Source organism: Phasianus colchicus, chromosome 1, assembly GCF_987193195.1.
Source record: "Phasianus colchicus chromosome 1, bPhaCol1.hap1.1, whole genome shotgun sequence".
Classification (NCBI taxonomy): domain Eukaryota; kingdom Metazoa; phylum Chordata; class Aves; order Galliformes; family Phasianidae; genus Phasianus; species Phasianus colchicus.
The window spans coordinates 107,585,170-107,609,201 of record NC_143436.1 but is presented as its reverse complement, the minus strand read 5'-3'; the positions used below and the strand labels follow the sequence as shown (position 1 = coordinate 107,609,201).

The 24,032-nt window shown below is 44.2% G+C and overlaps 2 protein-coding genes across 4 annotated transcripts; one reads left to right on the top strand and one right to left on the bottom strand.

Annotated features, from left to right (window-relative positions):
* The first annotated feature begins 3,764 nt into the window (after positions 1-3,764).
* On the top strand, positions 3,765-4,898 carry C1H21orf140 (chromosome 1 C21orf140 homolog). The gene has a single exon (XM_031612636.2). The coding sequence runs from the start codon at positions 3,828-3,830 to the stop codon at positions 4,776-4,778; it is 951 nt and encodes a 316-aa protein (XP_031468496.2). The 5' UTR covers positions 3,765-3,827; the 3' UTR covers positions 4,779-4,898.
* Positions 4,899-12,815: 7,917 nt separating this feature from the next.
* Positions 12,816-22,269, bottom strand: SMIM11 (small integral membrane protein 11). 3 transcript variants are annotated; one of them, XM_031612501.2, is made up of 5 exons: positions 22,010-22,208; positions 21,588-21,649; positions 16,432-16,547; positions 14,743-14,922; positions 12,816-13,000 (listed from the first exon to the last, which is right to left on the bottom strand). In XM_031612501.2, exons 3-4 carry the CDS (start codon positions 16,450-16,452, stop codon positions 14,755-14,757), a joined length of 189 nt encoding a protein of 62 aa, XP_031468361.2. In that variant the 5' UTR covers positions 16,453-16,547; positions 21,588-21,649; positions 22,010-22,208; the 3' UTR covers positions 12,816-13,000; positions 14,743-14,754. The 3 variants fall into 3 exon arrangements, with proteins under 3 accessions (XP_031468361.2, XP_089978372.1, XP_089978366.1); XM_090122246.1 differs by lacking the exon at positions 21,588-21,649 and having other exon boundaries at positions 22,010-22,269; XM_090122240.1 differs by lacking the exon at positions 22,010-22,208 and having other exon boundaries at positions 21,584-21,988.
* Between the last annotated feature and the right edge of the window lie 1,763 nt (positions 22,270-24,032).

Genomic DNA, 24,032 nt, shown 5'->3' with positions numbered 1-24,032 from the left:
GACCCCACTACCTTTGGCTTCATCACGGCGTCTGTTTTAATAACTTCGTGCTTTGAACCATAATCTGCTATTTATGCACACTGCTCCTGACTGCACTTGATAGCCATGCTCCCGTTACCACAGCTCAGCTATTCAGATCTTAAAAATTAGAGGTGTTTTGAAGGTGGAAAAAACACTTGCAGTTCCAGATTTGTTCCTTCTACTCAGCATGGGTGTTTTTCACAAGAAGGCAAATACTGCAGTCCATTTTGAAGAAAGATAAATAGCTGGCTACTGCAGTGACGATTTCTCCTGCTTTGTAGACTCGATTTATCTATTTTCCAGTCATGCAACTGTGTCAGCTAGCAGAATCAAATCCCTTTTCCCATGAGTGTTTGATACAAGCATCAGACATCTACCACTGCACAGAGTTCTGTGCAGTGAAATTTCACCTCCTTCAGCAGTGGCCTCTGCTTTTCATGACAGGCTGATGCAAGGGAAACACCAGAATACAGGATGAACTCCAACGTGCTGTTTATCTCCCTGAAATTCAGCTTCTGAAAACTAGTTTATTGCTAATGTATGGCTGACATGTTGGTTGATATCCCCTTGGGTCTCTCCTTGAAAGAGCCTGTTCCTGCTCACATCAGTAATCTGCTCTTGCAATCTGGGAATGCAGGAGAGGTGGGCCCTTCCCCAGCCTGTGCTCACCATGCAACAGGATCTCTACACTGTGTACTCAACATTTGAATCAGACTGAGCATTGGTAACAGATCCAGTATCTCTGTCTCCTTCCCAAATTGAGGCATACTCATCAGCTCGATGCCAGCTCCATACAGGGGTGAAATTCTGGGTGTGATCCTCCCATTCTGTGCTCTGTGAAGAAAGCTTTCCTTCCCTTTTCCCTTCCCTATTTCAAGGACATGCAAACGTGTACATGCTATTTCAGCCACATCTGCTAAAAAGCTTCAGCTCCTGAAGATGCTTCATTCCTACACTTTCCAAGCAATAGAGGGAGCTGTGTCTCTGATGCCACCAATGGAGAAGTGCTAAGCTCAACCTCTGTGGAGAATCCTTAATACAGGAAAACAAATTTCATCAGTTTTCACACGGTGCCTCACAGATCTTTGTGGGAATCCTTCAGCTGTCTGCTAGTTCTGTTATGAGAAATTTGGCACTGTTACTTGAGATACTGGCTCAATTTATTTTCAAAGTTTCCACCTTTCTCTGCGTTTCCATCCTTGGGCCATCACTGATTTTGGCAAGTGCTTCTCTTATTGGTTCCATCATGGATCCAGAGCTAAAATTACATCTGGAAATTCTCTTTTGATATCAGAAGCATTGCTTGGGTGTGAGACTTTAGCTGGTGCTCAGTATGCCATTAGATAGCCAGGAGTGAAAATAGGTTATTGAAATTGGGAATGGCATTTTTTAGAAAAAAAATATTGGAAAAAAACACAGCGCAGATTTTGTGTAGAATAATATTCCCAAGTATTAGTTTTTTTAAAAAAATCAATCTTACATGACACTTTATTTAGATAAAAATAAAATACTAAATTTCAAATTCAGCAACTTGATTTCAGCTGCTTCTCCTAATATAAAATAGCAGCAGAAACGCCCGCTGGTTGCCTAACATCATACCCACTGCTGTTTGTATTTCATTGTGTTCCGTATTTCATTATGTTTTTATTCTGCACTTTAAAATAAAATATTTGTGATGATTTTTAACTTGTGTAAATGTGGTGACTGGTGACCTAATGACATAATTACTACTGAAATGGGTAATTGGCATGTAACCGATAATTGGTAACCTAATTGCTTCGTTAATAGGGACTTTGTTTGTGGGTAATTGGTAAATTTGTCATTTTGCTAAGCGAAACAATTGAGCTCGGTACAGCACCCAGAAATTGCATGAAGAAAGGTGAGGCCTCCACCTTCTTTCCACGGGAAGCAGGAGGTCACTGTGGCTGGACACCCAGTGAAACACTCCACGTGGCACTGAGCCCACAGAGATGTGGGTTTGTGTCTTAAATTACTGCCTTCTGTCTGCTGTCCAAGTGTTTTTAATAATATTGAGATGCTGGGACTATGAATAATTGTTTTTTGAAGCAGGTTAGCAGATGGGTTTCTGTTATATACATGGCAGAGTAGAATCCAGTTCTCAAATAATTCCTCTGAACAGGAGGTGAGAGCATTCATCACTCCTGTCTCACTAAATGTCAGCAGCTAGCACTATCATTAGTATCTTTTTAACCACTAAGACACAGACCAGTTTGTGAGGGCTGATGGAAACAGGGCTCAACAGAGTCACAGGCACAATGGTGCCACCTGACAGGCTGGGAGGGACACAGTGTCTTTCTGGGGCAGCAACAAAAGGCAGAGGCATGGACCTTGCCCATCCTCCTAAGCAGAAAGGCTGGCTTGTGTCTCCTTCATCCATCTTGCTACGTCCTTTCATTGTCACATGAAAGCAAAAATAGCCTTTGTCCCTTAGCTTTTGACCTGATATTGCAAAAATACAAGAGTCTGGAGAGTTAGAGGAACACTTTCAGGACTGTTCACTGTAGGGAGCCTAATCTGAGGAAGATCAAACCCAGTTTTCCCAGGCAACTGCAGTTATACCTACATGTGTGGTCCCGTTGAGAGGAGGACCATGCTTTTTAAACAAGCCTCCTGATGGCTGCGGCTGTCCTTGCTTTGCACTGCTGAGCAGCCCCAGAACATGCAAATCAGTTGGGCACCACAGCTTTCATTCCCTGGGGAGCCCACTGGGGACAGCAGTAGACTAGTGCTTCTTGCCCTTGACTGGAGTTGGGATGGGCCTCAGCGGGATGAGGTGGGCAGTGTGGGAGAGCCTGGCACGGCCTGGAGGCCTAAGGGACAAGCTTGGTGAGAGGTGAGAGTGGAGAGGAGGATTACCTCACTCTGGCCCCTGGGGATTCTGTCCAGATGCTACCACCATTACTCCCCTGCCATGTTTTCAACTGATATCTACTGACAATCAGAAGGTAGTTAAAAAGCAAGAGAAACAAAAGGGAAACACCCTTTTTATGAGCCTGTCTCAAGGATGGCAGGCTCCAACTCATTCACAATTTAGTAAATCCTCTCTGGAGAGGACAGAAGGAAAGGATACCTTCTATTTAGGCAACACGAGATATGATCTGCAGTTCCAGTGGGTGTCATGGAGAGATTGCTGGTCATAGGCACAGAAGAAAATTACAGAATGGTACAAGCAACCAAAAATTCCAGTAGGACTACTCACATCACAGAATCACAGAATAACAGAATGGCCAGGGTTGGAAGGGACCTTAAGGATCATGAATCTCCAACCCCACTGCCACAGACAGGGCCACCAACCTCCCCATTTAATACTAGACCAGGCTGCCCAGGGCCCCATCCAACCTGGCCTTGAACACCCTCAGAAACGGGGCATACACTCCTGATTTATTAGGAGACAATTATATCACAGTGTGAAATACTAATAAAGATAAATCATTATTATTTTGTAGTGTATTCTCATGTGAATATGAATTGTAGATTCTAGCGGGTTTTTCGTATGTTTGCAGTCTGACATTGCCATCATTCTGCATCTGATTAACAGTTAAATCATACATGCTTCTTTCTCGGGGTAAACCATTCATCTTTGTTGTGGTTGAACCCAGCAGGCAGCTGAACAACACTTGCCATTTGCTCACTCCCCATCTTTGTGCACTAAATGAGAAGGTGAAAAGACTCTAAAAACCAGATTAGTTCTAAAAATACATCACTCTGAAGGGTGTCCGAGACACCAATAATTTCTTCCCCCTTCAAAGCCTGAAGATGTGCAGGTTGACCATAGTGAACCTCCCATGGGCAGCTGCAGTGTTGGGCTCCGGCACACTTATGCCTGTCGCCTACAAGACAGTGGCCTTATGATCAGCCATCTGGAAGCCCCAGAGTTGCTGCCTGATGGGTGTGACATCACAGGCACCACCAGGGCAACCACACACAAAGTGAACTCAGCAGCTTCCAACTCCTGTATCCCTTTAGAAGCCAACATGCAGCACTTTGCAAACCCGCTTCTCAGGCACATAATTCCTAGGGGATGCTTTGATGATGCTTCAAAGACACAGTGCTTGCAGTATTTAAGAACTCTGAGGGCACTGCAGCGTAATGGTTTCAACACTATCTTCTTAGGGGAAACAGATATTCCAGAAAGTCTTATAACAGGAGAAAAAACAGCTGAGGAGGCTAGCCTACGTTGGCCAGTATGGACACTTGTTCATGCTGGAAGCAGCCAAGGGTGGGTGCCATGGAGGTACAAACTGCTGTTAAGAAATGAACTGCCCACTCAAAAACAGAATAGTGTCTTCCAGGAGTTGTGTGATTCTCTGACCACGTCCTATGGGAAATGCATAATTGTGACAAGAGATAAAAGGCAGCTGACAGGTGTAGGGGCAAAGAACAGCAAGGAGCAGGAGATGGGATTGTTGCCTTCAGTCCCACCAATAATCTACATGTCCAGCATCAAGTGTTGCCCTGAGACTGCTAGAGCCAATGGCCACGAGCTTCTTGCTGTGCCTCCATCTTACACCTACCTCTATCCAATGGATGTTGCCTGGTCTTCTCTGAAATGGTTTATTATAAACAACAGGAAGGACTTTGCTCTGAGGTCTGTTGAGAATACCCACTCCTACAGATGTATCCTCTTCAATGATCTAATTGTTAAAGGAATAGAGAAGATGACCCCAAACAAATGGAAGATAGCGATTAACAAAGTGAAGAAATGGGAAAACTACTACCTTGACTCATTTTCTTAAATGGTTCCTCCTATTTTCAGGCCTCAGATGTGCTTTGATACAGGTTTCTGCTCTGGTGATCCCTTTTGTTCAAAGGATATAAACTTTAAAAGCAATGTCAATTGTACTAATAAAAGAGATCATTTTAAATCTGAATATCACATTCCAGATGTTTTCCAAGACTAGGCTGATATGTGCTATATTTGCACCAGGAAGTGACAGTTAATTTATTTTATTGCAAAAAAATCACAGAATCGTAGAACCATTAAGGCTGGAAAAGTCCTCTGAGATCACGTACTCCAACTACCAACCCATCCTCACCATGCCCACTGACCATGTCCCTCAGTGCCACATCCACATGGTTCTTGAACACTTCCAGGGACAGTGACTAGTCCAGTGCCTCACCACTCCTTCTGAGAAGAAATTGTTCCTAATACCCAACATGAACCTCCCCTGGTGCAACTTGAGGCCATTCCCTCTCATCCTGTCGCTGTTACCTGGGAGAAGAGGCCAACACCTGCCTCTTTTCAGATGATTGTAAGGAGATATAAGGTTTCCTCTGAGTCTCCTCCAGACTGAACAACCCAGTTCCCTCAGCCACTCCCCATCACCTCTCTGCTCCTGCTGACTGCAGTATTTCTGATACAAGCCAGGATGCCACCAATTTTCTTATCCACTGGCGCACCCTGCTTGCTCATTTTCAGACAGGTATCAACACCTCTAGATCCTTTTCCTCCAAGAAAAATGGCAAAAGCATGCATAAGGGCCAGTCCTCTGTCATAGGAATCATAAGACCATGCCACAGATGTGAATCTCCTCCATTCTGAGAAAATTTATACTACAAAATTAATTCTGCATGTCAGATTCATCTTTGACACACATGGAAGTGTTGCTCCTGAGCAGTATATACTGAACTGCGACTGAGGCAGAGACCACAGATAATGGAAGGTTTATGAGACTTTCCCATAATACAGACATTCACCTGTTATCAGCTCATTAATTCATTATGTCTGGTGCCTTGCTTCTAACAGCGTTCTGCAATAAACTTTCCAGTGACATCTAATCTTTTCTAAAAGGGAACTACTTCAGTAGTTGGTTCAGGCTTTAAAGTATGAATAGTTTCAGAATAAAACAGCATTCATCACTGGAGATTTTTTTTACTCCTGACATTGATTCACTCTTGTTTGAATCCTGTTGGGCACTGAGATGTAAAGATTTCTTTCAGAATCAAGCTCAAAAGTTTATTTATGAATGATGCAAAGTCATGTTTTAAATATGTTGCTTTTCAAGGTCATGGAGCACTTTCTCGGTTCTGTAAAGCAGCTCCCAATTTACTTTCTCCATGTAGCCCATTACTTTGTAGGAATGTATTTTGTATTTTTAAGACAGAAAATGAAAATCATGAGAACGTGAAAGAAATGTTATAATATGATTCACAGGTTCACTAAAACGTTTCAGTACACTGAGGGAAATCTGTGTGTGTGGAAACCATCTAAATTGTAATTTTTTAGCACTGTAATTTGGTGTGGCAGAGAGATATCTCGAAAAAGGGATCTCATCTACCTTCAGAAGAATCTATGCATATAATTCCCTAAAGTTGAAATATGAATATACAGAAGAAAATAACCATATTTTCTCAGCTTTGTGTTCATCAGGAAAAACATCTGCTCATTTTTATAAATATGGAAGTTGCAGGGAATGGAAAATTAAGTGCTTCAAATGCAGAGACGAAAGAGTAGGGGGGAAAAGGTGAAAAGATTAGGGAGGGGCAGGAATGTTTTTATTGTGCTGGTATCATGGCCCTGAACATAATTTCATATTGGCTTGAAGCAGGAACTGTGCCGCTGAACATCAAGGAAGACAAAGTGGTGTGAAATGAGAAAAGAAATAGATCCAATCCCTCTTTACCACAAGGATGAGCAGCAATTGCACACTAGCTTGCTTTTCTTAACAAACAAATGATGCACAACTCATTATCGCAATGGATCTATTTACCTTCACCTGATGACCCCACACTATAATATTGGCATGGAGCTGTGGAGAAGAGTGCGCTAATGCCAGCTATCATCAAATCAGCAAAAACCTGATGACTTCATTGTTCTATTCTGGATCTGCATGAAAAAGAGTGAGACCAAAAGTGAACAGAGCAGAGTCCCAGACTACCACCTCACCACTGCTCAGCCTTATGGGTCTCTGCTTCCACCATCTTATGCAAGAGAGCCATGTTGCAAAACTCAGTTGCTACTAGGGAGTGTCTTCTGTCATCTGTAATTTGCAGTGGAGACCATGGGACCAGGTGCAGAATCACCTGCTTTCCATCCATTTCAGCAACAAGGAAGTTTGGTGAGAAAGTAAGGTCTGTCACAGGAATTTATCTGTTTTTCCTACTTTAGCTTTGGTAAAATGGAAACGAGCATGAGGAAAGAGGTGTTTGGTGGCCTACCTTCTAGAGAAAAATGGAAAAACATCCTTTCCTTGCTGAGGTCTGGTAAGGGCTGGGAAGGCTTCCCAAGCTACATCCACTCCTCCCTGCCTTCGCCTGGGAGGCTGAGAGCTGGTGAAACTTTTCTACTCAGTCATATTTAACGGGAATGGAAACCTGTGGGCAGGAAAAGAACTAAGTTTGAAACTAAATGAACTTTGGTATTTTGTATAAAATCCTCTGAGATGAGTCCTTTCTTCCTCCCTCCCCCTCTGCTGCTGCAGAAGGGTAATTGCAACCCATGTTTTCTAAAAAACTTCATAGCGCTTTGTACTGAAGAAAACTATGGTGGCTCATGCAGTTCTGACTCAACTGATAATTTAGGATGACAAGTAAAAACATATGACTAAACAATCTAATAGGAGGATGTTAGCAAATAGCATGCACCTTGTTCAAAAGCATTTGGAATACTATGCATGAGCCCAACATCTTGGTAGTATTTTAATAGCTATTATTTTATTAGGTATTTTAGCAGTAGCTGTTGTGGTGAGGCCCAGTATGTTTGACCATTTCAATATGTCAAAACAAATGTCTTCGTTCCCTCTCCCGACTTGATTGAAATGCACCACTAGAATAAAATGATTAAAGTATCTTTGCATAAAGAGGAGAGGCAGATGCAAATGCATATGTTGATGAGGAAGCTATAACAGATGTCCCTCTGCTCTAAGCTAGCCGGAATGCAAATCACCTGCATTTTCATGATGTCTCATTGACTAATTACTTCTAAATGCTTTTCCAAGACTCATCTTCATGGAAAAAAACCATCTATTTTCTTCCAGTCTATGAAGCAGGCCTGCAAAGATTAGCTTAACACAGTTTTATAAGTCCACTATACTAGTAGCATGCTGCAACCCCAAACACTGACAGGGCAGATGCTTTTAGGCCAAGAGCCTAAGGAGGCCAATGTGGAGGATGTAATGATGGGATAAAGAAAGGAGGAAGAATGCAGCAACACTCCATGTAAGAAAAGCAAAAGAAAAAAAAAAAAACTGCTTTAGAAGACAAATACACACAAGGCTCATTTATATGACTTAAACACCTCTTAACTGACAGTGCCTGACATTTCTAGTTGGCTAGAAATAAACTTCTGCTAATTAGTGATAAGGCCAGAGGAATATGAGTCATAGTAAATCAAAAGAGTCATGGACCTTGGAAAGTGCCATACAAACAGAACAAACCTGCCAAAACAAAAAAGGTTAGTAAAAAAAGACAGTCATCTATATTGTGTTTCTAGTGACTGAAAGGAAGCAACCATGTACATTCTTTGCTCTATGACAGCCATCTCAAAAGTCTTTGGTCAGATTGGAACTAATCTCAAAGGGAGGCATAGCCTTTGATGCCATTACACACAGACATTTTCAATAGCTCTTTTATCAGACTCAAAGAGGGAGAAATTGATGCCATATGGAGATGCACATGAATACATGCCTAATCACTTATTTGTGCCCAAACAATTCTTTTCTCTACAGGAACATATGAGGAATCCATTACTATGGGGATAACTATTCTGGCCACTATCAGGTATCCCTATCACAACATGGAAAAGGAGCAGCTGGTGCTCTGATTATACCCATGATAGAAGTTTGATACACACATATGCCAGTCAAGGTCCAGATGAGACTAGATGGTACACTGAGCTTGCTTTGGTAGCCAAGATGAACCAGCTTGAATAGTCAAAGCCAAGCTGTGGAATGATGTGCGCTGTGTACAAAGCATGCAGCCACCACCGAGTCCCCAAACCAGGTGGCCACTTATAGCTGTCCCATCTGAAAATGGCTTCTGGCACCTTTCTGAGGGGGGATGTAAACACGAGTTCCAGAAATGTTATCTGAACTGTCTCCATACACGAATGCAGCAGATTTTACACTCACATGGCCACACTGCCTAGTTTATTTTCCATGTGATCAGGAGCGTGTCAGACACCGTGCTACCACAGGGCAATCAGGTTCTTCATGTGAGTTCTATCATCTTCTCCCTAAACTTGAAGACGGAGGGTTGTAAGCAGTTAATAAGTAGGGAGAGGATGCAACAAGTAGATGTGTCTTAGGAAGCAGATCTGGAGAGGCTGTGAAACTGGGCCTGGTGAAGACTGAAACCCCATCAGAGGCATCAGTCTCTCTAATCTACAGGTTTCTTCCATGTTTGAGCTAGAAAGGGTGATGTGAGGGCATGTAGCAGTGCTCCTCTTTGGGCAGGGTAGGTTAAGAGTCAGCAGATTGGTAAAGGCACTGTCTGTGTGTCACAGGCAAGAGTTGGGATCCAAGGAGAACTGCAAAGGATTCAAAGCTAGATAGACAATTCACAGTGCCTTCAGTAAGAAAGGCAATACAAAACAGCTGGAATAGCTGATCCCCAAGAGGAAAACTGAGGAAGGAAATGCTGGAAATAGCAAAAGGTTCTTGGAGCTGGTAGTCTGAGACCTGAAAATTATTTAGCTCACTGCCTTGAAGCAAAATTGCTTGAGATCAGTGCAGTTTTCTTAGTTGGCAAACCCTATTTTAAGAAGGCATTGTATAACTTTATCAGTATGGCAGGCTCTGCCACTGTGCATGAGCTGTACCCACTAGACCTAACACAGAAATGAAGAACTCCACACGACACAAGGAAATAGCCTGTCTTGTCTTGCTTTTAGACAACAAGCAGGACAGCAACCTCTCCTGCCCCTGGGCACTGCTTGAGAAAGTTCTGTCTCCCCCAGCACCGCTGATGTTGCAGTTTGGGTGAAAGAGTCATGGCTTTCACACTGAAAGTGTTAAGTGGCACTAAAATCAAGCTGACTTACTTTTAAAGAATGTCTAACATAGGTAATAAGAAAACAGTCCCACTGAATACTTGTTCACCTCACTTCAAGGACTACAGCCAACCATGAAGCTCCTTCAAGCTGGAAGAGCCCTATTCATTCCAGCAGCCATTTATGCCCTCTCAAAGTCTGTTCCATGTTTAAGGTTTCCTTAAAATTCTGATAATTTCTTTATTACTGTGCAAGGATTTCATCTTTTGTTTAAAAACACACGGCCTTCATGTCAGTAGAATAAAATCTAAAGGTGCAAACACTAGCAGCTTAAACCATTTCTCAGTCATCTTCAACACTTGGCAGTAGTGACGATGACAACATCCAACAGTCAAAGGCCTGTGCAAATGAGGTGCTGGCTAAGGTTAAGTTGCCAGTCTGTACAACATGAGTGCCTTTTAAAAGGGCATAATTTAGTGGAACAGGCAAAGAAGCAGTGAATTTGTAGTTCTGCAGGCACAAAAAGAGTGTGACCTGGCTGGCTTTCTGGGTTAGGAACATCTACAAGGGAACCCTGTTTATTCCCTGCTGTGCGCTTCAAGGCTCTTCTTGCTGCTTCCTCTCGCTTGAAGAAACTCAATAGAATCAAATTCTCTATTCCTCTTCTAAATTCGTCTGGACTAGTCACATAACTCTTCCTTCAGTAAAAAAAGAAACAGGTTTTGAGGTCCTCGGCTGTCTTCTGAACAGAAAACTGAAACAAATTTGAGCTGCTGTCTCCCCCCAGTGTCAGCATATTTTCGTCTTCAAGGCTGCTACTGTGGCACATACAATGCCCAAGGGTAAAGAGATCTGCTGCAACCTACCCAGTGAAGGAAAATACAGGTGTGTTCTCCTTCCCAGATGGCCTTCGTAGCATAGATCAAATGTCCACCCAGATATACTGGAGAAGAGAAATTGGTTCAGATTTGGAAACAGGTTTGGTATCGTATTTTGGAACCTCCAGGAATATCAGCCTGCTATGAGACCCATTACAGCCTCCAGGGATTTTCTATGCCATATTGCTGCTCTGAAGCTAAGGGAAAAAACAGCCAGATTGGAACAAATTTGAAGTCTTAAATATACAAAGAGTTTTTTTCTGAGCTACCTGGAGATGCAAAGAGCTAGTGATGTAGAGGACTTCTGAGGAGACTCACAGGTGCTTTTTGCCCATGTTCAATTGAGAAACAAAAAGAAGGACTACTCGTGTTAATTGCTTTCTTGCATATGTTTAGCAAGCTATGCCCCCTCAGGCTTTAACACCAGTCTTCATTTCTTTCTGGGCTTCTAAATGAAGCCCAGTTGCTTTGATGCTGTATGACTTGCTTTAAAGGGAGATCATGTCCCTTTGATTCTGCTTATAGAGGAGCTGTACTGAAAGGGAGAATCCCTCACTTCCAATTAATAACACATTCTAACTATTGGTCTAGAAAAATCTACTATTGGCTGAGACTCTAAAAAAATCAAAAGTGAGGCCAATACTTAAAGGCAATCCCAGACTGCACAGAGTCAACACATTACTTACTTCTGATGCTGGTAGACACCGCGCAGGCCTGACAATTTCCTGGTACAGTTTGGGTATGTGGCTTAGCTAAACTTCTTGGTGTGTTTCCCTCAATAGCTGTTTAATGGAAGTGGTTAGGAGACTCTGTTCTCACTGAACACCGCAGAGCCATTTAATTAAATTACTATTCAATTCCATGTTTGCATACACAGATGACTGCTGAGACAGTAGAGGAAAACTGCAGATTTGCAATGACACTAAGAATTCCTCAGGCAGATAATCCTGAAGCTGCCATAGGAAAATTACTGTTCTCTTCCAGGAACAGGCTTCTGTAATCCTTACATTCTCTGGTCACCAAGGTGACTGCATGTACGGTGAGATTTTACAGATCACCACAGTTCATGGTGAGTAACTCCACTGCACTAAAAGCTCTCTGAGTATCAGCTGCATGCATTGCCAGATAATACTTGTGACACACACACTGCGGCAGTACATGCTTACATGACCACACCAAGCACCTCAGCCTGTAGCCACAGGGAGAGGGCAGGAGCGAGCCATTCTAGGGGCCTCCCACAACCTCTGGGCTCCCAAGTCTTCTCCTATATTCTTCCTTCCACTCCACTCACATTTCACATTCACCTTCACTTCCAGAAAACACAAGGATCTAGAAGTGCTTTATAAAGGAAACGTGAAGGTAAACATACCTGTTACCACTGCTGCACATTCCTAAGGTTTTGTTTATGTGCAAACCACCTATTCTGTTGACTAACTTACCATGACTGAGTGCGCTTACTCTTTAAGACTTCAAGTTATTGAGCATGCAGGAATGGCTAGTAATGGTAATTAAATTGTCTCTATTTTCTAGGCCAAGTAGTAAACAGAGAGCCATACACAGCCCTCAGACACTACCCAAAGCAAAACACAAGAAACCTCCTTGTATTAAACTTCCAAAAGGTTTTCATACCGATGCTATGATTTGCTTTACACTTAAGTAAGTGCTAGGTATGGGAAAGGGTTTGAAAAAGACCACCCTGAGAAGTTCCTATCTTTGCTTTTTTCATTTGGATCCAATAGAGAGCCCACAAGCCTCATGTTTGTACCCCTGCAGTTGCTTGAAGAAGCTGCACAGAGACGTCCCCAATTACTTCTGTCTGACCATGAACCCTGCATACACCCATGATGGACTCAGTGTTTTCTTTTTAAAATCAGCCTCCTCCTTGCAGCTAATCTTTAAAAACTGCCTCCTCTGCAGCTCTAACTGTAGCATTTAAGTAAGCAGTAACCAAGGTCGTTATTTTTTTTTACAAATGTTTTCTTTATTGCATAAATAGAAGCTTAGATATTTTGCTGTACATACAAAAAGTTGAGATACAATTTAAGTGAATGTTACTCTGGAGGGTTTTATTCCTTCGACACATCCTTCATCTACAGGAAGCCTTCGTTCTCCCAGGAAAGGAATCCAAGCAAGCTGCCAAGTGTCACAGAATCTGCAGGGTGGGGAAACAGCAGTGAGAACAGCAGGCATGATATGCTAGCAGCACATGGACTAAATCTGCCTGCCCACGTGGCAGGCTGCAATCGGAGCTAATCACAGCTCTGCAGTGCTGACACGGGAGAACATTTTTAGGGCAGGAGAAGTCACCCCTTCTCGCAATCCCATTATAAAAAGACGTGCTGACAGTCCGAGAAATGGCAGAATTTAGGAAAGACTTGGCCTCTGGTGGGCCACAATGGGTGACTAAGAGGACTTCAGTCAGATTTGCTTTAATGTCAGTCATTCAACAAGGTCAACGTCACATGCCAAACCACGAGGTCTTGTGGGATGAGCTTATCCTGGTGCAGCAATCCTCCGGGCTACAGCCTTTGCCAGGCAGAACTCCCTGGGGCCGAACACAGAGCACAGTAAAGTCTCCTCATTAAAAGTAGCAGCCATGCTCACTTGCAGGGCAGCTTGCCCTTGTGCCCACCTCTCATTTGTTTAGCACTAAAACTCTATATAACTTACTCTGACTTATTCAGCATAAACTGAAAGAAGTATTCTCACAGCATGTTCCAGTAGCTACCTGGACCAATTTAAAATAAAAATTTAAAATGGTACAAGTCTGCACAGGCACAAATCCTCAATATGATGTAAGCAGGAGCCTGAAAAACACCTCTGTATTTCTTGTTTTCCCTTCGCGAATGAAACACTCTGTTCCCATGGTTATTTTCTGGCCCCATTTCTAGTCACAATTTCCAATTTCTGTTGCAAGAAACAAAAGTGATAGGTTTGAAATCAAAACTAGTAAACATTTCTAAAAACTGAAACCATCTTCATATGTGAGGTGATGACCTCAAAAGGAGAAAGTTAGTTTTCTAGTTTAATAAAGTGCAACATTGTTATAGCGAACTCCCACTGAGTTTACAAAGGGCAGGCAGGAATAGAATTCCCATTTTGCTGCAGAACAGAGAAATGTGAAATGAATTGATACATAAATCACACACCAAAAACTCGGGCAGTATAATCTTAGCACTAGACCACACTCATTTGGCTAACAGACTTGATCCAACAATTGCTTAAGCTTTGAAGATACTGGGAAGGAATTTAGCACATGGCAAATGAAAAACTAAAACTTTACTATACTTTCAATGTTCATTTTGCTTTTTTTTTTTAAATTTATGTAGACGTCTACTTTTTCTCAGTGAAGTATATATGATGGATGTATAACCTGAAGCAGTTTTATTACCTTGGGAAGCTTCACAGCATGAGATTTGGCCCTTCAAGCTAAACTATCAGCAACTTGTCGTGTATTTAACTAACATGGAATTGGAGATTCTTTTCAATGTGACTTAAGGCCAAGGAACCTTATTACATCATCCAGTCTGGCACGCCTCTCATGCAGTTTTTGCCCAACTTTAATGATTTCTTTTTGTATCAGGACTTTCTGTGCAACTGGTTGGGCATACAAAATTCAAGGAAATTAAGAACAGAAAAGGAATATTGTGCTAAGATCTCCAAAACCCCAAACAGTGGCTGAGAAGTTGTCTAGTACTAACTTCATTTCTTACAAAGAACGGGCATGGTATGGGTGTGCAAATACAGTGAAGCATCACAGGAGACACATACCGAATAACTCAGATAATGGTGATACTTCTAAACACACAGCCCAAATGTACTGAAGCCAAAATATAATGGGATTAATATGGCAATGCCAATATGAAATACCAGGATGTCAAATGAATTATATACCTGAGAGATTCCTTAATCACCCTTCTTCTCTGCTTCTCTTTTCAATTTCTCTTCACGTTCCCTCTTCAATTTTTCTTCAATTTTTTTACTCTGGTACATTTTAACTCCAGCAAATGCTAAGCAAAGAATCAACGTTTTAGCTGCCAAGATGTACATCAGCAATGGGAAATTCTCCAAAGCCTGTAATAAAAAACAATATATTTAAGCGGTTACTGGAACGCTTGGACAATTAAAAATTAATCTACAGGGATGCTATACAGCTTCTTCCAACAATGGCATTATTCAAAGCAATGGTAATGTTCTTCTGTTCAAACTTTTTTTCTGTAGGGAATTTTAAACTAGGCAGATTGTCCAGGGAAAAGGCCAAAATCCAATTAACTTTACTTGAGTTTATATATGAAACTCCCTTGTACGGGTCTTTCTTGCTTTTGTTGTCTTTACTGCGGATGTAATATTGGCACAACCCAGAGTTAAAAAAGGGAAAGAATTGAGTACCTTAGGATGCTTATAAAAGGTGAAGTGCATCTGAACAATTTTGATAGGAGTGATGGAAGCATGCATATTAGCTATCAGATACAATACCTGAATACACTTTTGTCCACTTAGAAATTTTAATCCAAGAGAGTTCCGCAATTTGCCAGGTCTATACTATTAAGTATAGATGAATGCCACAAAAGATATAAAAAGCACATAGCCTACAATGCTTCAGTTTCAGTAGTTTTTAATGTCTGAAGCCAATAAAATTGCACAACACATTTCAATGTTACTAAAGCACACTACTCTAAGTGCATATGGAGCGGAAAATAAAATGCAAACGGTTAACACTGTAAACTAAAATACAATGAGAACTGCAGAGGCACTCAGTGAGAGATGTCAATTTCAGAATGATACTGAAGGTACACAAGCTTCCCAATACCCTGTTTCAAAGAGCCACTTGGCCAGCAGGATCAGTCTGGCCTTTCAGTGATGCACAGCAGGTTCACAGCTTAAATCCTCCCATAGCAAGTATCCCAGTAGCCCCTTGTAACTTCAGAAGGCCTTCCAGCACCTCATAAAGTTGTTTGCCCATTGTTTAAATACTATATTTAAAAAAGCCTTGTACTCATACTCCATTAGCATGCCCCCTTAAAGTCTGCAAATGAGAGCTCAAGTGGGTTCTTATAGCACTCCTCTATGCAAGCTGCATGTTACCTTTGACATCTGGCCACTTCAACCCAATTCTGCAGAAAACATCATTTTTACTGGCAATATCTTTAAACCACAGCTCTGCTCTGTGGAAAGGCAAAGCCAAGGCCTGTGGTTAGCACTACTTTTATGATAAACAGACTAACTGAACAAGTTATAATTGGTAGTGAACAAGGCTCAAACATTTCTGAGCCTTACATATGTACCCTTATGCTTATGGCCTTGATGCCCTAAAAGATAAAGCAGAGAAACCACACTTTGGTAAGGAGAAGAGCTGAGGAGAGAATAGCCTGAGAAAAGCCTAGAAAGAGGAAAGCCAGAGGAGAGGTTCAATGTACGAGGTCCCAACCTGCAAGCCCTCTGAGCCTGAGGTACAGTGTAGCAGTGAAGCCATCACCTAGACAAGAGAAGCAACTTTAACACAAGACTCACCCAACCACATCTTAAACCCATCTCCTTCAAAGACCAGAAGTTCACTCTTATATGACCATGAAACATCCTTACCTTCAAGTTAAATGCCACCATCTTGGCTGAAGGCTGATAATGCCTGTTCTGAAGCAGGCTGTGTCCAGCACCGATGAGTGTCACACTTCTAAAGGCACAATCCAGGGCAGAAGCATCTTGAAGAAATGGAAATTTAAAAAGAATTAGCCCATCTGTTTCTATTCAGCACGTCTACCACGTACCTCTCTGACAGGCTCATCTGCAGTTCAGTGCCTGGCAGGATATCTGTGCCACGAGGCTCAGCAATGACCAATGCGTGCCTTTTTGGAGCTGAATGACAGGAGCAACATCCATGCAGGGTGCTACTGAAGGACAGGGGTTTGATGGGCCCAGGCAGGTGCCACACTTGCAGAGAGGGGAGGCTGTGCTTTCACTGTACATAGCAGATCTCAGCAGCTGCCCAATCAAAAACAAAGCACTGGCTACTTTCAAAGGCACGTGTGCACTCCAAGCTACCTCACTGATGTCTCAGATGTGGCGGACAAACAGCACCCAGAAGTGCCATCTTGTGGATTTCAAGCCTATCTGCCTTGTTCAAAGCCTAATGGATTCTCCCCATCCCTGGAGGCACTCAAAGCCAGGTTGGATGGGGCCCTGGGCAGCCTGAGCTGGTGGGGGGGCAGCCCTGCCCAGGGCAGGGGTTGGGTAGGCTCTGAGGTCCCTTCTAACCCAAATCTTTTTGAGATTCTATGACACAGCATCATTTGCATCAGTTTTCTCTCATTTGCTAACACATTAATTTTTCTGTACAGCCCATAACACCTAAGTGAACCAACCAGGCAGCAAATCCCTCAGGTGGCCAATATACATTTCAGAACTGAATTTTGGGACTTGGAAATGCTCAGGGGATACTGAAGGCTGCAGCACACAGCTGCAATGCTGCCATTTGGTCTCTGCTGCTGCTCCACCAGTGCTGATGCTGTTTCAGCTGCTGGATTTCAAATTTGGCACTTTCCTGCTTGACTGCCTCAGGGGATCTCCTGTAGGTGTAACAACAGAGTGACTGTTGGAGAGAAGGAAGAAGGCCAACAGTTTAGTCCAAACCTTTACTGGCAGCTGGGCGGAACAAATCACCACCATACCACAACAGCTGTTTGTGGCTTGTTTTCATAATGAAAACAGAGAGTCAAGTAAATGTTCCTGCTGCTCCTGAGCTGTTCAGATGGCTTCTTCACAGCTACCCACGTTTCTCCACCTAAGACATATCCCCTTTCTTCTCCCCTCCCCCCCATCAGCTGCAAAAGGTCTCCACTAGCAGAATCTGCCCTGAAAGCATTGTCATGGGGGGACACCACAGGAGACCCCAAGCAGAGACTGGGAGGGTCTGTCAGAACAGACTGATTCCATGCATGGTGTGCTCTCCTGCTTTCCTGGTGCTCCTGTGCTTCACCCCTTGCCATTGCCTGGGCTGAGAATGGCATGCTTTCCTTTTCCCCCCTTATTCCATGTAAGTTACTTAACTCAACTGACCCACTGAGCAAGGAGTGTAAGTTCAGATCACAAAAAGCAACAGATTGCCTGCAGAGAGAAAGGAGAAGAAAACACCTCCCAGGGTTTGTCATGTCCAGCATGCAGACATCAGTGAGCAAAGGACATATACCCCTGACCCAAGCTACTGCATGTGGCTGAGATGACAGCAGCAGGGCTCTCTTGGCCCAGCACCAGCATGAGAGCTGGCCATCCTTAACTGCTCAGGGAAGCTCTCCTGTCTATCCATAGACTCGTCCTCTCAAAGAAGTCCTGAGAGGCGCATTGGCCAGCTTGGAGATGGCAGCTTGTCCAATACTACACAGCTCTGCACACACTGCAGGATGTTCCAGGATTATATCCCACTGGAACAGATTCAGGAACAGCAGAACCTGTGAGGTCAGCTGCTGCTAGCAAGATCTAACTGTATCTAAGCTATGATGCAGCCAACTCATCATCCAGTATTTACTGTTGATCCTTAGTTGTGTAGCTCCCTTCTCCTGTTGATAAAATGCCAGGTTAGCTGTGAACTAACAAGACAGTAGTGTTTCACCTCTCTCCAAAAAAGGCATTACAACTTCTGATGTTTCCTCCAGAATTTCAGCAAATATTACAACGTAAAGACCCCTGTCAGCTGGGCACAGCCAATATCACCCATCAGAGGTGATTCTTGGTGTACAGTCATGGAATCACAGAATCATTAAGGCTGGAAAAGACCACTAAGATCATCTAGTTTAACTGTCAACCTATCACCACCATGCCCACTAAACCATGTGCTTCTCAGTGAAATCCAAGTTATACAACCCTGGCCTGATGCGGAGGGACTGAACTGCCCAACTGGGGTTTGTATCCTCATCCTGACTTTGGTGGGGGCTTCATCACTATACAGTCCTCATTCTTCTCCTAAATTCTGTGCTTCAGTTGGAAGCAGTTTTGTGACATGCTGTAAAGAGGCATGAATTCAGCTATTCAAAAACATGCTAGCATCTGGCATATGAAGCTCAAAATGGAGCTTAGAGATTTTTATGTACAGAAAAAGTTCTAGACTCAGCAAATGTGATGTGAGCCCATCTGCGGGGTCTGACTGCAGGGTGAGAATCAGCATATAATGCATATTGCAGCGTGCACTCCTGCAAATGCTTGTTTGCAAGTCAATTACCTAAACATTCAGCACAACGCTTCTTCAATATTTCTGCTCTGCTGAAAGGCAAGCATGAATCTGCCTGAATTTGTATCCACTAGGAGTAGTTGTACTGCAGTCACAAAGCAAATAAGGAAATCCTTCCTTTGTTCTGAACTGTGGTGTTTCAGTCCAAAATGCTTTCTGCGAGATCTGATACTTCTGATGATCTGTCCTTACAGAGACTTCTATGACTAGAACTAAAAGCCGAAGCTGCTGCTCCCTGTATTCCCACACCCAATGTCACCAACCTCCAGCAGTCAAGCACTTCTCTCAATTTCACCTCTAGAGTCTTCTGGTCTCCATTCTGATGCAGACCTTATTGAAGACAGTTGAAATCCCATGACAGAAAAAAAATAATGAGTGGAGCTGCATGGGGCAAGGAGAAAAAAATGGCAGGATTCACTTCACGTCAGAAAAACAATGCTTGTTAGCGCTAATGTTGCCAATTCAGAAGTAAAAAGCTCATGCACTGTACTTTCAAGGTTGTGATATCTTAAAAGCAAGCAGGCAAATAAGCAGCTGAAGTTTCATGTTTGCCTTTTCAGAGGCAGATAAGGCAAAGATAGGAGTTCAAAACACATCCACAGTCAGGCATTGTTCGTTCCTCAAGAAAATGCAAGTTCCCTTAACAAACAGCCCTTCTGCGAGCAGAGTGCGGGCCCCACAGAAGGTCACTGTTACCTACATTCAAGCAAGATCTCATGCTGAGCCACGTGAGAAAAAAGCAGGAGCTCTGCCTGAAGCCCTGTTGGAGACGTCATGATCTATCCATCACACACTCATAAGCTCCTATGCAGGGCAGGGATAAAATGACATCACTCTCACACGTCCGTGGCTTTCTTCACTATCACTACCCTATTTACACTCAGACCTTCATTAAGCAGATCAAACTACTGCAGAAGGGAAAGGGAGGAGAGTCTGCCTGTGCTGCACCTCAGTACTGGACCAGTGATTCTGTCAGTTCTGAATGCTGTGAGGTCTGCTGAGTCCAGAGCTGGTGGTTAGGGTCACAACACAGCCCTAGAGGCTCGTGTCCTCAGCAGGGCTAATGAGCTCCCAAGGAGGGTTGCAGCAATTCCCTGAGCTAGCTTTTAGATGATGCCAGCCCCAGATCTCTGAACAACGTTGTGCAACACAGACCACCCCATGCAGACTGAAGAGTTGGGCCCCAGTCAGTGGCGAAGCACAGAATTGAATCCAAGTCTCTCAAGCCACTGAATTATAGCTGTACTCCACCACAGCGACCACATCACAGCCCAGCTACTAACGCCATTGTTTTCTTATGCAGCAGCAGAATATTGACTGGGCTGCATACTCCAGAAAACTGCTACCAGGCAACTGGGAACTCACAATCCCACTTAAGCCATCTTGGCTGAGACTCTCAGTCAACCCACTAATAACTCCATCTACTCTACAGAAGGGGACCTGAGACATTTTTCTATTGACTGGGGATTTTGGAGCACTTCTTATCTGCTTTGTGAGATGCTATAAAATTAACCAGCTGGAAGGCCTTGGAAAGCAGCAAGCTACCAAGGTATTTAAATGGAGTGATAGCTGAATATTTCCTGAGCTACAGAAGGAGTTTAATTCCACCTGTCTCTTGCTGCATATTTTTCAGGAAACAAAATGCATACTTCTCACCTGGACAGTCACTGGAAGATCTACCACTGCACTAGACCTGCAGCATCATGTATCACACTTAACACCTCGAAGGTATGATTATGCCTCTTCCTCAAGAAAAAGATGACTACTGGGCAGAGAAAAAACACAGTAATATGGCACAGCCCAAAGGCTACAGAGAAACACAGTTGCAGCATGTGTGAGCCAGAGCTGCTGTGCTAAGATACATCACAAACCACTGCCATAGGATGCAATGGTAACATTAAGTCAGAAAGTCAGACCTTTAGAGCTTTCATGAGACAACAGCCAAAACTCCACAGAACTATAGAAAAGCTTGGTTTGGAAGGAGCCTACCCACACCAACCCCTGCTGTGGGCAGGGCTGCCCCTCACCAGCTCAGGCTGCCCAGGGCCCCATCCAACCTGGCCTTGAGCACCTCCAGGGATGGGGCACCACAGCTTCTCTGGGCAGCTGTGCCAGCACCTCACCGCCCTTTGAGGAAAGAACTTCCCCCTGACATCTAACCTGAATCTCCTCTCTTTTAGCTTAAAGCCATTCCTCCTTGTCCTATCACTATCAGACCATGTAAAAAGTCAGTCTCCTTCCTGTTTATAAGCTCCCTTCACTGGAAGGCTGCAATGAGGTCTCCCTGGAGCCTTCTCTTCTCCAGGCTGAACAAGCCCTCAGATTTTCCTTACTGAAGAGATACTCCAGGCCTTTGAGCATCTTTGCACTCACCCTGGACCCTCTCCAACAGCTCTGCATCCTGCTTGTGTAGGAAGACCTGTGCAATCACTCAGTTCATACCAGTGTCGATCATACAGTAATTCCCAAACTAACACCAACTCCAGGCACATGGAAGCATAGATATGTAAGGCTTACCTACCTGCCGAAGCTGCAATGGAAATATTAACAATTCCTTCAGCAGCTCCTCGCACGTTCCAAATGCTGTCAAGCAAAGCACAGAGCAGACGCAAGCATCAGTGGTGGCATCTGGATAAAACCCTGACCGAACCAACACCCTAGAACACAAACAGCACATCGCAGGCTCCTCCTTTGATGGCGACCATCATCACCCCAGCCCCGGCTGCCAAAGCGCTAGGCAGCCCCTGGGGCCGTCCCGCAGCTCGCCTCGCTCCCCAGGGCCCACGCGGGGCCGGGCAGGCCACGGGGCGGCGGCGGCGGGGCAGGCCGTGCTGGGGGGGGGTACCGTATTACGCCGTAGAGCCCCAGCCGGCCCGCTGCGCACCCCGCCCCGCCGACTCGGGAGAAGGCGGTGGGGAAAGGCCCAACAGCGCGTCTCCCTACCTCAGCGGGCGGCCATTGTTGTGGGCGGGAAGGCAAGACGAACTACATTTCCCAGCAGCGCCCGGCCCGGCCAGGCTCGGCTCAGCTCGGCTCGGCAGCCCCTTCTCTAGCCCCGTGTCGGGGCTGGGGGTGTTGGGAGCGGGCTTGCGGGGAAACGCCAGAGCTGGGTTGTTGGCTGAGTGCTTCAGATGTGTACACTGTTAGCGAGCTCTTCAGTTTCTCAAGTTCCCCGCGGAAAGCTTTGCCTTCACTTCCTCACAGTTGTTCCCTACCAAGGCTTCAAAGGCAGCACCGCCCCATGTGACGGGGAGCCTCCAGACACGGGAGGGTTAGGTTGGATATCAGGAAAAACTTTGTTACAGAAAAGGTTTTAAGCACTGGAATAGACTCCCCAGGGATGGTTGAGTCACCATCCCTGGATGTGTTTAAAAACCATTTGGATGTGGTGCTCAGGGACATGATGTAGCGGAGCGTTGTTAGAGTTAGGGTAGTATGATTAGAATCATGGTTGGACTGATGATCTTTAAGGTCTTTTCCAACCTGAGTGATTCTGTGATTCTTTTCTGTGATTCTAAGACAGTGTGTTAGGTGGCCTGTCTCTTTTCACCCAAACTAAGGCAACTTTTGGGCTTGCCTGGGCTGCACTGAGTATGGAGTTTTCTTGAGCCGCATATGTATTATCTAGGCTGCTCCAAAAGTAGTGCCTCCTATTTATTTCCAGGGAAACTACAACAGGTACAAAGAGCACAATAACACTGTTTGATAGACTGTCCGCTACAAAACACTGTTATAGACCCCCCTATTAACTGTGCTTTTTCACCAGCAATGAACAAGAGCTTGCGTGCTGCTGTAGTCAAAGCCTGTACCAGAACTGCCATCATGATGGCATGGGCCGGGGAGTGGCTGGGTTGGGCCACAGGTTGGACATGACCTAAGGCATTGCCCACATGTCCCAAAGACAGAGTCGACTCAGGTGCTCGTTCCCATTTCAGTGTCACAGCTGCCCACATGCAGCCAGAATCAGAGCACAGCCAGCAATGGAAGCTGCCCATCGCTTTTGGTGGGGAGCAGAGCCCGAGCAGGTGCAGCTGTTCATGATGTTGGCACATCTGGTAAGGTTCACTTTGGCTGTCCCTGCTGCCATACCCTGTCAAAAGATGCTCTTTCCCCAGCTGAAGCACAGCTGTAGCATGTGGCCCAGATGGCCACCAGAGTCCCTCCAGCTGCTCGGTAGGCACATTAACTGTGCCCTTACAGCCTGTGGGCATCAAGGGTTAGTGGTAAGGAATGTCCTTCCACCTGGAGGGGAGCAGAGCCATAGCATGAGCATGTTCTGGAGCACAACAACATCTGTTGTGCCATACCATAAAATCAGGCTCCAAAACAAGACCAAACTTCCAAGAAAAATAAGCTCTTTTTTTCCATCATTTCTTCTTGCCCACACAATCGACAGCCAGAATGAGAACTTCAAGTTTCAGCAGATTAAGTCTGGTAATATGAATAGAAGCTAAACCTAGAGCACAAAGAAATACATTTTAATACTAGAAGTAGTACTGGCTTTGCTTCTAATTATTCCCCAACAGCCAGCATCATGGTACTTTAGCAGCACAGGAGAAGATAAACCATTTTTAGAACCCGTTTTCTGACTGATGCACACCACTACCCAACATGAGAAACCTTTAGAAAGATTAGGAATGGAACAGCTTTGATAGCTGGTCACAGAAACACCTGCTCTGAAAGACACATAGCAAGACATGCTGGTTTGCACTAGACCTTGGCTGATAGGAATGCAAGAAATCCCTATCACCCAGCTTGCATTGCAGATAGACAGATTAATCTGGAGAACCAAGGAACAGCAGAAGAGACAGCTATGGACTTCAAGAAAGACACTGACTCTCTAGAAGTTGCTCTGGACAACCAGGACACTCTTAGATGAGACTGCTAGTCTGCTATGCTTTTATGATAAAACAGAAGGCCATGAATCATTCTTTGCAGCCAATGAATAATGAAATTGAAATGGAAG

What these genes read in the sequence shown, in the direction of transcription:
- C1H21orf140 (XM_031612636.2), top strand. Translation starts at nt 3,828, where the DNA reads ATGGGCAGCTGCAGTGTTGGGCTCCGGCACACTTATGCCTGTCGCCTA.
- SMIM11 (XM_090122240.1), bottom strand. Translation starts at nt 21,743, where the DNA reads ATGTGCTGTTTGTGTTCTAGGGTGTTGGTTCGGTCAGGGTTTTATCCA. An exon ending in ATTGCAGCTTCGGCAGGTAG is followed by an intron (nt 16,548 to 21,583) that starts GTAAGCCTTACA and finishes CATTTCTTCAAG; the next exon opens with ATGCTTCTGCCCTGGATTGT. An exon ending in TGGTGGCATTTAACTTGAAG is followed by an intron (nt 14,923 to 16,431) that starts GTAAGGATGTTT and finishes TTTTTATTACAG; the next exon opens with GCTTTGGAGAATTTCCCATT.